The 14,885-nt window shown below is 36.1% G+C and overlaps 1 protein-coding gene across 10 annotated transcripts in view; it reads left to right on the forward strand.

Annotated features, from left to right (window-relative positions):
• The window catches only part of RC3H2 (ring finger and CCCH-type domains 2), a 59,849-nt gene extending 47,043 nt beyond the window's left edge, over positions 1 to 12,806 (forward strand). For 2 of the 10 annotated variants that reach the window (XM_086325358.1, XM_086325361.1), the window contains 11 exons: positions 744 to 958; positions 1,626 to 2,059; positions 2,637 to 2,807; positions 4,570 to 4,716; positions 5,037 to 5,250; positions 5,483 to 5,567; positions 5,836 to 5,917; positions 6,017 to 6,151; positions 6,419 to 6,526; positions 6,624 to 6,772; positions 7,534 to 12,806. In XM_086325358.1, the coding sequence (XP_086181484.1) occupies positions 744 to 958; positions 1,626 to 2,059; positions 2,637 to 2,807; positions 4,570 to 4,716; positions 5,037 to 5,250; positions 5,483 to 5,567; positions 5,836 to 5,917; positions 6,017 to 6,151; positions 6,419 to 6,526; positions 6,624 to 6,772; positions 7,534 to 7,729 (1,936 nt within the window). In that variant the 3' untranslated portion in view covers positions 7,730 to 12,806. Of the gene's footprint in view, positions 1 to 743; positions 959 to 1,625; positions 2,060 to 2,636; positions 2,808 to 4,054; positions 4,200 to 4,569; positions 4,717 to 5,036; positions 5,251 to 5,482; positions 5,568 to 5,835; positions 5,918 to 6,016; positions 6,152 to 6,418; positions 6,527 to 6,601; positions 6,773 to 7,533 lie in introns of those variants that run through there. The other 8 variants (XM_086325360.1, XM_086325363.1, XR_015136369.1 and 5 more) reach the window with 7 other exon arrangements.
• The last annotated feature ends 2,079 nt before the right edge of the window (positions 12,807 to 14,885 follow it).

Here is a 14,885-nt window from a genome sequence, read left to right on the forward strand (position 1 = left end):
CTTAAAGGCACCCCATATTCCTTGTTGTTTATAAAACTGTTGCTTTAATAAGGGCTTCTTTAGTTTGAGATGCAGTGTATTGAATTCCTGCATCATTAACAAGATGTTTTTCTTCAGTTACCACCACATATCTTCTCTCTGCCAGAGTTTGACTTCTTCAGAGGATGTAAGAAGCCACGGTAAGATCCTCTGGAAGTGATTGCGTGGTGACTCAACAAAAAGTCATTTGTGTTTTCTTTTTTTTAAATAAAAGAAAGCTTATGTGTTTTGCATTAGTTTAATGAGTAATACCATTTTATTGGTATTCTGTTTGTCCAGCAGATATTTACTGACTACCTACTGTGTGGCAGGAACTTTCCCATTTGTCCAACAAATACTACTGAGTGCCTTCTATATGCCACAAACGTTTACAGTCCTAGGGATATAGCAGTTAACAAAATGGACGAAAATCGCCTTTCTTCATTGAGTTTACATTTCAATTAATCTTAACTCTTAATAGAACAGTCCTACCTGGAATTTGTGTGTTTTTTTTTCACCCTCACCAAAATATATCTTTTACTATAATCTTGTGAACTAATAGTAGAAGGTAACAGTAAAATTCATTGCCTTATTTGTCACCTGAAAAACCTGAAGCATTGTCTGTCAATGGTCACTATATAATTTTATGAAAAATTCCTAATGATGAAGACTTAACGGACATAGGCAGTGATGTATCATTTCCATTTGTTAAATTTTTTCTCTAGTAAAATTGGCTCTCCACCCAAGACTCCTGTAAGTAATGTAGCGGCTACCTCAGCTGGGCCCACTAGTGCTGGAACAGAGCTGAATTCTGTGCCTCCAAAATCCAGCCCATTTATCACTAGAGTACCAGTATATCCTCAGCATTCTGAAAACATTCAGTATTTTCAAGATCCAAGGACTCAGATACCCTTTGAAGTCCCACAGTACCCACAGACTGGTAAGTGATTTTAGATAATTCTAAGAAAAAGAAACTACAATATAACATTTGTTGTAGTAAATCATTGAGTCATTTATAGCTATCTAGAATATCTACATTAAAAAAATTAATCCTTTGGACTGTATGACCCTTAAATTTTCTTCCTGTCTTAAGAATCTATGATTCTACCTACCAATAGTTTTAATATTTCTCAGTCCTATGAATCAAATATGGGGTTCATAGATGAGCTTTAGTGAGTTTTGTATATCCTCGGAAATAATAGACTAAGTGTTTGGTGTATATACACTTAAAGTATAATTTTGAAAGGACAGCACACAGCTTATATGGATTATGAAGGATGTCTTTAAACTGTGCTCCCCAAAAGGTTAAGAATCAATGATCTAACTAATTACTTAAACCAAAACCTGTGGCCCTCGAAGGAAATTTACCAGGCATCTGTTAATAGTTCATTGTATGTTTTTAAGGAGCAGTTTAACAAAATGTTGAATGTTAAGGATTTTGATATAGTGGTGTCTTGAAAGCATGTAGTATCTTTGTAATCCAGGGGTAACTAAAATTCAAAACTTATGTTATTTTCCCACATTAAAGGCTGCTTTAGACTTAAACCATTATAAGATGTTAAATATTACTAAAATTACATTAAATATTCCTCTTTCCAATTTTCAAGGATACTACCCACCACCTCCAACGGTACCAGCTGGTGTGGCTCCCTGTGTTCCTCGCTTTGTGAGGTCCAATAATGTTCCAGAGTCCTCCCTCCCACCTGCTTCCATGCCATATGCCGATCATTACAGTACATTTTCCCCTCGAGATCGAATGAATTCTTCTCCTTACCAACCTCCTCCTCCGCAGCCGTATGGACCAGTTCCCCCAGTACCTTCTGGAATGTATGCTCCTGTGTACGACAGCAGGCGCATCTGGCGCCCACCTATGTACCAACGAGATGACATTATTAGAAGCAATTCTTTACCTCCAATGGATGTGATGCACTCGTCAGTGTATCAGACGTCTTTGCGGGAAAGATATAACTCATTAGATGGGTATTATTCAGTGGCTTGTCAGCCACCAAGTGAGCCAAGGACAACTGTGCCTTTACCAAGGGTAAGTGATAATGGAACTAGGAATGCTAGCTAGTACAGCACAGTGGTTAAGAGTCTAGTGTCTGATGTTACAACATTTGGGTATATCCTGGCTCCTCCACTTACTAATTGTGTAACTTAATGGAATTTACTTGACTTCTCTATGTCAGTTTTTTCACTTTTGATGGAAATAATAGTAGTACCTACCTCATAAGGCTGTTGTGAGGATTAAATCAGAAAAAGCTCTTAGACTTGCACCTGATGCATATACATGCTCAATAAATGTTATGTTTGGATACGAAAGTGATCAGAAAGTAAAAAGAAATCTTCAAGATACAAAGACAGGGCCTGTTTTTTACTATCCCCACATATATACATACGATTTTCCTAAACCAGAAAAGTGAGTGCTCAGATTTTACTCTTAACATTATTTAAACCCTTTCATTTAAGTGTATGGAGAATAGGCTAGGGGGACTTCCCTTCTGTATTCTTTTTTGTCCCAACAGTATAATAAATGTTCACATTATTTCCACAGAGCATAGTTAAATTTATTTACTGCTCCCTAGATGATTAAGATTGTTTCTTTTGTCCCCCCTTAGGAACCTTGTGGTCATTTGAAGACCAGTTGCGAGGAGCAGATAAGAAGAAAGCCAGAGCAGTGGGCACAGTACCACACTCAGAAAGCACCTCTTGTCTCTTCAACTCTTCCTGTGGCAACACAGTCACCAACACCACCTTCTCCTCTATTCAGTGTAGACTTTCGCACTGATGTAAGAAAGAAAGGTTTTAATCACTTGATGTTGCAGGGACAGGTCAGACGACTGACTTCAGAGCACTCATTCAAGCTAGGGATAGCTGTGTTGGATATTTTGCATTGGTTTGGTGGCAGTTGAGTTTAATTCAATAAACATTGAGTATGTAAGCTCTATGGCCAGGCATTGTGACACTGAAGACTGCTAACAAATCACAGTCCTTTTCCACCAAGAATTCAAGTCTTTCCAGCACTATAGTTCTCCTTATTTTTATAGATTTTATTGATAAATAAGATTTATACCCACCATTTATTGAGCACTTACGTGGCCAGGCACTGTGCTAAGCATTTACATGTTATTTAATTCTTCCAAAATCCTTAGGGGGCAGGTATTACCCATATTTTATAGGTTAGGAATCCTACTCAGAGAAGTTAAGTAATTTGCCCAAGTAATAAATTGAGCCTATAAATAGCTTGGATTTGAATTCTGGTCTGTCTGAGGCATTTCTTCCCTACTTCACAAGAAGTGCAGAAATGACTATTATTCATGGTGTTTTAAATCACTGTTAAGTATTGTTCTTATCATTTCAAGACAGGTTTTGTACCAGGATTGTTTTAATGTACCCTGTTTTCCATACTGTTATATTTAGAGCAAACCGTTAATTTTTCTTTGATTCATCTGGTTTATTCCCTATCCCTAGATATACTAATATAAATTTTTTTCCTAACCTTTTCATTAAATTTACAAAATTTCAACATATGCAAAAAGAGAATAGTAATAAACTTCATGTATCCATTATACAGTTATCAACTCAGCCAATCTTGTTTCATTTGTAGCCCTTCTTCCTACTGATTTATTTTGAAATAATCCTGCAAGTAATCCTAGACATCATATTTTTCCATCCGTAACTGTTGAATTTTTAAAATAGACATATTTTTTAAAAAATCCTAGATAGCATATTTTTCCATCCATAAATTTGAATTTTTAAATTCATCTTCCCAGTCCCTTTGTCAGATCTCCAGGCTGGGAAGCCTGACCTGGGGCTCAGAATCTTCACAATAGTGGGAGAACTTCTTTGGTATTATTGTTAACCAGTTTGTGGGTCACTCATCTGGCTGGTATGGGATTTGGTTTCATTGTGATTGTACCCTTCCTACCACATCAGTGTGGTTTCTCCTTTGTCTTTGGACGTGTCAGGTATCTTTTTTTCATGGGTTCTAGCATCCTCTAGTCGATGTTTGTTTAACACCTAGTTGCAATTTCAGTGCTCTCGCAGGAGGAGATGAGCGCATGTCCTTCTACTCTGCCATCTTGAACCAATCCCGATCCAAATTTATCTCATCAAAATTAGACTTCTTCAAAGCAGCTAACCATCTTGAGAAGAGTGTTGCCACTTGCTTAATACGAAAATGTATTTCTATGTATGTGTTTATGTATGTGTGTGTTTTTTTTGCTTTTTTTCATTTTTTGGAGCACTTTGTACCATGTTAGAGGCATGCTGTAAATTGTTTTTTATTCTGGGTAGTGTCACTCTGGGGTTCCTTATGAATTCTTAAAGGACAAAGTGAAAAAGAGAAGGCATTCTGTTTCTGTTAAGATGTAATATAAATACGTACTATTTGTAACTTTTTACAGTTTTTATATTAGTTATTGAATGTTTAATTATTCACTATAAAGTGCTGTGAATTCTATAATAGTTACTTTATATTAGTTACAAGTTTGTAATTTAAATTTCTTATCAATTGCCTTTGCTTTTATTTTTCGTTCTTTTTTTAACCAGTTCTCTGAAAATGTGAGTGGCACAAAATTTGAAGATGATCATCTTTCCCATTATTCTCCCTGGTCTTGTGGCACCATCGGTTCTTGTATAAATGCCATTGATTCAGAGCCCAGAGATGTGATTGCTAATTCAAATGCGGTATTAATGGTATGATTTGGGGGGCAAGGGTTATGCATGTTGATTCAAATTTTAGAATGATTGAAAGCTTTCGTCTTCATTTTGTTGCTATATACAGTAACTCATCTGTAAGCAGCAGTTATATTTAGGTAAGTCTGAAATAAATTGCACCCAGTGTTTAAATTATTTGAACATAGTGTTTTAAAAATAGATGTTGGGTTATGACTGAGATATATAGTTAATATTAAATTTACCAGAGAACCTAATTTCATGTTTTTTTTGAAAGCTTTTACTTGTATTATTAGCTGAAGTAATTGCCCACGATCTATTATTTTCTTCTGTTTATACAGGACCTGGACAGTGGGGATGTTAAGAGAAGAGTGCATTTATTTGAAACTCAGAGAAGGACAAAAGAAGAAGATCCAATAATTCCTTTTAGTGATGGACCCATCATCTCAAAATGGGGTGCAATTTCTAGATCTTCCCGTACTGGTTACCATACCACGGACCCTGTCCAGGCCACTGCTTCCCAAGGAAGTGCCACCAAGCCCATCAGTGTATCAGGTAATCCATATCATTAGTACTTCACCTGGTATGGTCTAGCACTGTGCTTTATAATCCTCACTCTGTTAGGTATAGAACATGTCTCTCCATTTAACAACCACTGTAAACCTAGAGTTAAACAGCTTAGCCAGGAGAGCATGGCTACTTAGATAAAAGTGGATTTTTGGGGGAAGGTATACATTCACATCTGTATCTAATTTTTCACTTTTCTGGTCATTGTTTCTTTCTACAGATTATGTACCTTATGTCAATGCTGTTGATTCAAGGTGGAGTTCATATGGTAATGAGGCTACATCATCAGCACATTATATTGAACGGTAACGTTGCTCTTAATTCTTTAGGATTCTCTATTCTCAGACTTGTCTATATTCCCAAAGTACAGATCGAAGTCCCAGTTATTCATGAACTGTGTTTTGCTAGTGTTAACTATATAATGAATTTCTGAAAAAAGTTTACATCTGGAATAATGATTGAAACTTTCAGGGTTGATCTGTTATGTAAAACATATATAGTATATAGTTATTATATAGTCATTACTTCTTTAGTTGCTTCATTTTGTAACAGTAAACAAATTTCTCTTTAAAGTGACAGATTCATTGTTACCGATTTATCTGGTCATAGAAAGCATTCCAGTACTGGAGACCTTTTGAGCATTGAACTTCAGCAGGTAGGCTCTGTGTCAGTCAGCTTTGAGTTTATTTTTAAAAAAAGAATGATGTTTAAAAGCTAAAGGCTGGAACCTGACTCTCTTTTTTTTCCCCTCTAGGCCAAGAGTAACTCATTGCTTCTTCAGAGGGAGGCCAATGCTCTGGCTATGCAACAGAAGTGGAATTCCCTGGATGAAGGCCGTCACCTCACATTAAATCTTCTAAGTAAGGAAATTGAACTGAGAAATGGAGAGGTAAGGACACTGACCCTCTCAGCTTCATCCCTGGTATATTTGCTGTTTGCTGCTGCTGCATGTTGTTTTATCCATTGTTTAGTGCATTTTATGCCATTACTTAGCATGGCTTTTTCTGGTGGATGATTGATTTTAAAATTTAACAGTAGCAATAAAATTGTAATCCCAGATTTCTTTTCTTATATCAGTCATTGAGATTCGCATTTTCATTTAAAAGGGAAGCCCCAGTTTCCACAGATATGAAATCAGTATTTTTCTTAATTACAGAGTGATTATACAGAAGATGCAGCTGATACTAAGCCTGATAGGGATATTGAGTTAGAGCTGTCAGCACTTGATACTGATGAACCTGATGGACAAGGTGAACAGATTGAAGTAAGTACCACAATTAGATATCCAGGAGGCTTTACTCCACTGGAAATTAAAGTACACAACATGTTCCTCCCGAAGGATTAACATTTTATTTGCGTAGGAGATCCTGGACATACAGCTTGGTATCAGTTCTCAAAATGATCAGTTGCTGAATGGAACAGCAGTAGAGAATGGGCATCCAGTCCAGCAGCACCAAGAGGAGCCTCTGGAGCAGAAGAGACAGAGTTTAGGTGAAGACCGTGTGATTCTGTGAGTGTTAGACGTAAGATTCATAACCACTGGGCATAAGCCATGAATATTTAAAGAGAAATAGATACACCATTAAATTCATTTTTGATTTTATCCTATGAGGGGAAAACCTCATAGTAATAAGGCAATGATTTGGTCAGTCTGGATTTTTAGGAGAGCAGAGGTAAATTTGAACTATCAAAGTGCTCCATGCTAGTAGCCTGAAACTTGCTTTTTATTGGGATCAATGTTTATTTTTATACTTGAGCATCAGAAGGATAAGATGGTTGGATGTCATCACTGACTCTGGACATGAGTTTAAGCAAACTCAGGGAGATAGTGAAGGACAGGGAGGCCTGGCATGCTGCAGCTCTTGGTGTCACAAAGAGTCAGACATGACTTAGCGACTGAACAACAATCAGGTTATACTTTCACTGTCTTGACAGGCAAGCATCAAAACTACAAAATGCAGAATTAAAACCTAAATAAAGGGTTTCCCTTTAAAAAAATCATGTTAAGATATTCTCGATCTTTAGTATAATTACTGCCAAAAATATGGGTTTATCTTGAACTTGATAGTTTGTTGGCCTTAAACTAACCAATCTTCTAATTTTTTATTATAATTTTCAAAAATGGGATTTTTTTTTAGTCACTAAAAAAAAAGATATGCTGTTTCTAGGGGCTCTTAAAGTGTGTTATAGCTTTTATTCAGCATGCATGGTTACTCCTAAAAGTTTTCGCTTAAAGCTAATTTGTTTTCAATGTCATTTATTTTCTCCCAGGGAAGAGCAAAAAACAATTCTGCCGGTAACTTCTTGCTTTAGCCAGCCACTCCCAGTGTCCATCAGCAATGCGAGTGGCCTACCCATCACCACATCTGTCAGTGTTGGCAACCTCATTCTGAAAACTCATGTTATGTCTGAAGATAAAAACGACTTTTTAAAATCCGTTGCAAATGGGAAGATGGTTAATAGCTGAAAGGAGGTTCATCTTTCAAATTTGTGACCATACCATGGAAGCATTTACACTAGCTTTTTATATATATAATATATATTATATAATGTATATTTTTTTTAAAAAAAAGATATTACTGGGGGCATCCATTTCCTGTGGACTCTTTGATACTTTAAGCCCTCTTGCATTAGCATTATGAAAAAAAAGAAAATTTACTTTACTAGGGTAACACGTTCACTTTCCAGAAGTGATTGGAATTTGGACATTTAACTTAAGCTTCAAGCAGCTTTTTATGAGTTTGTAGCAATCCGGTGCAGTAACTGAGCCATTTCCTATTTTAAATGGCTTCTATAGAAAATTAACAACTCAGTTATTAAACTAGCAGGATCCTACAATGATACATCTAGTGAAAGTAGACTTAATTAACTTATTTATTTCTATTTTATGTTTCACTGAGAGAAGTTTCCATCTCATTCCAGCTGCTTTATTTATCTTTTTCATGGGACTTTGCATGGATTTTTTTTCCTCTTTTTTTTTTTTTTTTTTTTTAAATTTTGAAGAGTGGAGTTAGACGTTCTTACCATAGAATTTTACAGGGTTATATACTAGGTTTCTTTACTGCATTATATGTAGGAGTGTGGTGCAGTGCTTTTATCTGTAGCATTTAACTTTTTTTTCAGTTTTCCATTTTTCAAGAATAGTTTCTGCTTTGTTAATATTTATACACAGGCTACTTGTTGAAGTAAGTAATTAAATATATAACCAAGTGCCTAAGTCTTTCAGCTGATGTACTAGATATTAAATTCTCCTAAGTTATGCAGAATCGTTTTTACAATTTTGATAAATTATGCACTAATGTAATGGCAGTTTTTTAAAATGCAGATTTAAGCCTGTACATTATTGAATCTGATGACTTGGCAAAAGAATCAGGTGCTTTCAGCTTTTTGAGAAAACCCTGTATGTAGCGTTTGCACTGACTAACAAGATGGTATTGCTGGGTTTTTAATTTAATTAATTTGGATGTTCATTGCATTATCTTGGTTAAATATTGTTTATTGTTACTTCATGTTGGGGTTTAATTTTCTTTGTTTTCTGTTAGGTTGATAAGACTATGAACCATGTAATAATAGAATATTGGCTAACCTTTATTCATACTTAAAAACATGAATGATTGCTGCCCTGCTAAAATGTGACTGAAAAGTGTTTTGACTTGGCATCTGAAAGTATGCAGTATGTTCAACCAGCTGTGCTCCAGATTTGTGGGAGATATTTTACTGAAACCTAAATTTCAGTCAACATTTGAAAACAAAAGCTGGGCATTCCTTCCTGGTGATCTTACCTATAGTTTGTGTCTTTGTCCCCCCCCCCCCCCCTTATTTCTTTAAGATTAGTTTGACTTTTATTATTATTTTTTAATTAACTTCTGTGAAGTTGTTTACTCTGAAAATTGTACTGGAATATTTTAAGCCAAGCTGATCTTTCACCAGGTGTACTGTATGTAAGGGCTTTTCCTGCTAGCAAGATGCTTAAACAGGATCATGTTATTGGTCGTCTGAGCTATTTAGTTGTTTTACAAAACCACAGCATTGTATCAGATAAGATTTTGATAAAAAGTTTTGTGCACATTTCCAGGGGCGGGAGGGTTGACATTTCCCTGAAATTTCTTGATCAGAATGAGTAAATACTGGTGTTTGATACCTGTCTTAATGAACATGCTCATAAGGTGACTGATAAGTTGTAAATATACCTGAGAAACAAAGGGGTAGTTTTGATATTCTGGTGTCAGTATGGAAGATCTTACACATTTATTTAATACTCAGATGTATGAAGATGTTTGTTTGTAGCATAACAGCACAGTAGCCTTGACTTAGTTTCCTTTGGTTAGTACTGTACCTTTTTGCCATGGCCAGTGCCCCTTTCCCTGCAAAGACATTTTATTTATTTCACTCTGTAACCTGAAATGAATAGGAACAAGAGTTTTAAACCATGTTACATTAACTTATTTCCAACATTATGAATTAGCCTAGGATATTACAGGAACGTGATTGTTATATAATTTATATCAGAACCTTTCTATAAAATATGCGCTTATTACATTTGAAATGCTTCCAATGTACTTTATTTGCTGTTTGTATTTCCAAAAAGGATATGCAAACCAGTATGTCTATTTCATGGATATTTAAATAGTGAGATCTTCCATGTTGAAGGTAATGTATTTTTTTTTAAGATTTTAAAATTGCTATTTTGTTACAAAATAGAGACCTATTAACAGTTTGAGAGCTCCTTATGTGCCCTCAGGGAAAGAACCCTCTGTGCAACAGAACTACGCAAAACATCTTCAGCACGTTCTGAGGGTGAATATATACTACATAAATTGATCTTGTGTATTTAACCTTATCTTTTTAATTTTAAAATTGAAGTTTTGAAACTTGGTTGTGCTCTGCTGGAGGGGGTTGGGATAAACTGCTTAGGTGTTTGCCTACTTGTCCAGTGAAATTACATTTGCATCAGTGTATGTATATACCTGCCAACTTTATTGGTATGTCTCAGAACACTTATATTAAAATAATGCTTGTCTTGCAGCAGGTGATCCCATAAAACAATAATTCCTTGTTCTTAAAAACTTACTCTCTTCCTCACTAACAGCATAGGAATTGTTTCTGTGTAGGGATGATTCTGTATTGCATCCTTTATGTAGTGACCATCTTCTGTTTCTCATGGCGTGAAGTAAATGTGTAGTAAAGACATTGGTTCTCTGCCACTTGAGAAGAAAGAGCAGTTTATCTGATCCTTCTTCTGAAAGGTACCTAATGGTATCATAGAGGAGAAAATCACAAATCAGACCTAGAGTGTGACTTTTATATTGGGGTTATTCCCTGTCATTTGACCCTTTTACCAACATGTTCATGATGTACATATATTTGAAATCAAAAGATATAAAGCAATAGGAGAGGAAGTTTGTAATGTCAACTAAACTGCATATGTGGTGTGTGGTCTAATTAGGAAAAAGTAGTCTGAGGTCTGAAAAGTGGGAAAATGGTGGGGGGGTTTTGTTTTGTTTTGACTTTTTGTGTTTTGTAAAACTTCTGAGTCACATTCTGAAGTTCATGTGCCTCATTCAGATACTATGATGTAGCATCAGTAGTTCTTTCCTTATGGTCCCATCTCACCTCATGAATCCTGAGAAAGTTACTGAAGTATTTTGTCTAGTTGGTACCTGAACAAAGCAGATTCCTTTGCTTTCCTGCCATGACTTTCAATACCATCTCATAAACCAGCGTCATGTGTGAAAGTTGTGGATCGTAATTTTTAAGAGGAGGTACTTCGGTGGGTCAGTAGCACTGATACTTTTCCTAGTAGCTGTTTACTCTCAGAATAATAAATGAAACCTCCTATGCTAGAAATGAAATTTTCTATTTGTTTGGATCTGGTCACTTTCAACTCACATTTCAAGTTGATTCTAAGTTTATAAAGCACATCTCAGTTTTGTATGTTGCTTTGAGAAAATTACAGGATGCACAGTAATTTGTAGGAATTTAAAATGGGATCATTTAAACATTTGAAAATTTGTTTTAAAAACCATCTAGCTTGCTTGTACATTTTAGATGTTAAAGCCCTTGTTGTCTTGTTAACAGGCGTGGAGTTTGTAATGATCAGATTGAGCATGTGATTTCAGCTTTGAATCTGAATATTTCTTCCCTAGTTGCTAGATTCATTTTCTGAGCAGACTGTCACTAGTATTGGTGACTAATCATTCAAGGGGAAAGTTGCATTTGCAACTGTGTATTGCTTTTCTGGAAGAAATTTCCTTGTGTCTTAGTGAATGAAGAGTGTTGTTGGGATCACTTGCTGTAACTCCTACATAAGAACCCCTTCTGCAAGCAGAACACAAATGCACATGCTCAAGGAGTATCTCATCTTCTGAATAAATTGAATAAATTTGCTAGTCATTCCTTTATACTAGCGGTTTCTTTGTATCCCTTTGCTGGCAAGGGAATACAAGGAGTCAAGGCCACCAATCAGAACACCCCACATTTGAGTGGAGTCCTATTTTTACTCCAAGAGCAGTTATTCCCCGAAGTCTGAAATTGGCAGTTTTTTTCTTTTTTTAAATAAAAAAATTTTAAATCTCCTTAAACCAGTGGAACACAGACACTGGCTGCACTTAGTACTGCCAAAAGCCAAGGTCATTTGCATATATTCCATCAATCTGTCCAGAATTAGGCCTCACTTTATAACCCAAGGCATGGAAGTGCATGCATTCTCTTAGCTGGGCAAACAATTATACTGTAGTTGTGATACAACACATGTGGCTTTTATTTGTACTGCACATATCCACTGTACAGCCACTTGGGAGTATCGTGGTTAGCTTGCAGCAACTGCTGTCTGCATTTATACTGTTTATTGCATATTCTTTTCCCTGGAAGTGAAAGAGAAATGTTTTTTCTTGTTGCATTGATTACATTTTATAAATTTGCTTAGCTGGAAAGTTTGGGAAAAGAGGCCTGTTTGTCAATTGTACAACCGATTGTGAAGCTCTAGTGTGAATATTTTTACGTCTGTATTAGACATTTTCTTTGCAAATCTATTGTTCGATTGAAATGTAAATGAAATTAAAAGATGGTGTACACCCATCATGTAAAAAGCAGGCACCATCTCTAAGATGGATTTAATGCTCATTTTTAAGGCATATACTCAGCTTCTATTTAAAACTATAATTTAAAATAATTCTGTACAATGAAATGGGGAATATATATGGGAATAAATTCTATTCCATTTATTTCAATTTGAATTTTCCAAATTGTAATGTTTCCCTTTGTGCTATAGAAATAGGATTAAACAGGGGAAGGCTAGGATTCATAAGGCCTGTATATGGGGGGAGGGCAGAGATGGAACAATGAGGGTTGTGATGATAGTGAATAGCAAAGAGTGAATTCTGTGTGTTTTTGCTGTAGCACTGAAGTGAAGAGATATTAGCTTTGGCTGTTCACAGAATAGAGCATCATGATTTCCAGTGTTTGAGAGAAAATTGATGGAACAAGTTTGCAGTACTTGACATGTATTTGCATGCACAAAATAAAATTATTTGTCCACCTTAAAAGTTGTTTGTTTAGTATCAATATTAAGTTTATAGTGCATTTTAGTTACCTTGACTTCCTTGGCACTTTTTTTTTATTTTCACCAAGCTACCAGGATACTCTTTGAGATTTAAATAATCACCTGCCTCATGCATTCATCACTGGTAAGGATCTGAAAGAAGTAGATAGGCCAGGGAGGTTGAAATACTCCTTAATTCGATCAGTCACTTTATTCATTCAATGTAGAGTATTTTCTATATGGAAGATGAGGACATAGATAATGCCAGCAGTTCACAATCTAATGGAGAAAATAGACTAAATACACAAATAATGATTCTGAAATAGTGTATTAAAGAAGTATGAAGACTGTCCAGGGGGACCTCAGAATGTAACAGAGAATGGCCTCAGTGGATCAAGACACCATTTTTACTGGGCCTTGAATAGTTTTACTCATTGACTCAACTGATGAATTTTAACTCCCTGTCTGTGCTGGTCAGTAAGGTTGAATGTCAGTGAAACAAACTAGCCCTTTCTCTTGAAGCTCTCAGCGTAGAACATGGGAAAAATAAATCTGAATAACCAGCTCAGTGAGCTATTTTCTAGTATAAGGTATATGGAGACTTCAGAAGGGAAATGATGGGGTGAATGGTAGTGATAGTGAGCCAGAGGAATTGCTTCTTTGAGAAATTACCTCAGGCTAGACTTCACAGGCTGAATAATATTTCACCATCCAGACCTAAATGGGAGAAAACACCCAAGTACCTACTCTTACCTTCACACCAACCCACTCTGTATCCTAATAATCCTTCACTGTAAATATTATGAGCCTTGTTTTATATTTGAGATGTTAAGAAACTTGCCCAAGACCTTATAACTAGAAAGTAATGGAGTCAGAATTCTGCTTCAAGTCTTATTCTACCTTCCAGAGGTGGTGATGGTTGGAACCTGTTGCAGCCATAAGTGTTAAACAGTGGAAGGAGTGTTTGAGGAATAGCTTAACCAACTCTTGGTGCACTTAATATGTTCCAGACACAGTTCTAAGTGCTATAGGTATAGTATCATCTAGGACCATTATTTTCACCATTTTACAGATGAGAAAACTGAGGCAGAGATCTTAGAGAATTTGCCCACGGTCACATAGCTAGATGAGGTAATTGGAGACCTCTGTGAAGGACACTGAATACTAAAGAGACTGTTAGGGAGTCTTGGAAGTTAGATGATCTGATTCATTTGAGGTTTTAGATCACTTTGGCAGTAGTGTTAGGTGAAGCTGGAGATTGACCAGCAGGGAAGCAAGTCAACAGTCTAGGTAAGAAGGGTTTAGAGCATGGCCAAAGCAAGGATGGAGGAAAAGAGATGGATTTGAAAAGTAGAACATCTCCACGTTGTCATGGATTAAATCTGGCTTAGAATCCCAGACCTCATTGCTGAAAACATCAATATTTGTGAAATAGGTGATTTTGTATAAGCCCTGAAGTGATCACTGAGTCAGGAAGAAGGGAAAGAACCATGGATAGTTGACTCAAAGGAGAGGAAAGGAGAGGAAACTTAGTGAAGGAAATGAAATCCCAAGAAGATTTTATTTTCTTTATAATTGACACCTATTGAAGTAATTATTATGCAGTTTAACAAAGAGTTTTTTTTTTTTATAATTGAGAAGTCCATAGTGCAGTGGTTCCAAATTTACCTGTATATTGCAGTCACCTGGGTGTCTTTAAATAAATCCCAAAGCTCAGAACACACCCCAGACCAATTGAAACAATCTGAGGAGGTAGAATCAAGGCACTGGTACTTTTGAGGCTTCCCAGGTGTTGCCAGTGTGCAGAATGGTTGGGAACCACTGCCATCATGAATGAAATGGGTTTGGAGCCTGTCTTAGCCCAAGTGCATTTGATAAATATCCATCATCAAGTGTTCAGGCTCAGGTAGTTTACGGATAGACTCATGCAACAAATACATTTTTGAGAATCTTCTAAAAACTGGGCATTAGGGATACAGGATTGAATTAGTCCCTTACTTCATGAAACTTAGATTATAGTTTTAAGTTATGTGAACAGTTTTAGATAGGGCCATCTCCTGAACATCTTAACTAGATCTCTAGT

The sequence above is a fragment of the Bos grunniens genome, chromosome 11 (assembly GCF_055505025.1).
Source record: "Bos grunniens cultivar Pamir isolate PY7600 chromosome 11, Bosgru_T2T1.0, whole genome shotgun sequence".
NCBI lineage: Eukaryota > Metazoa > Chordata > Mammalia > Artiodactyla > Bovidae > Bos > Bos grunniens.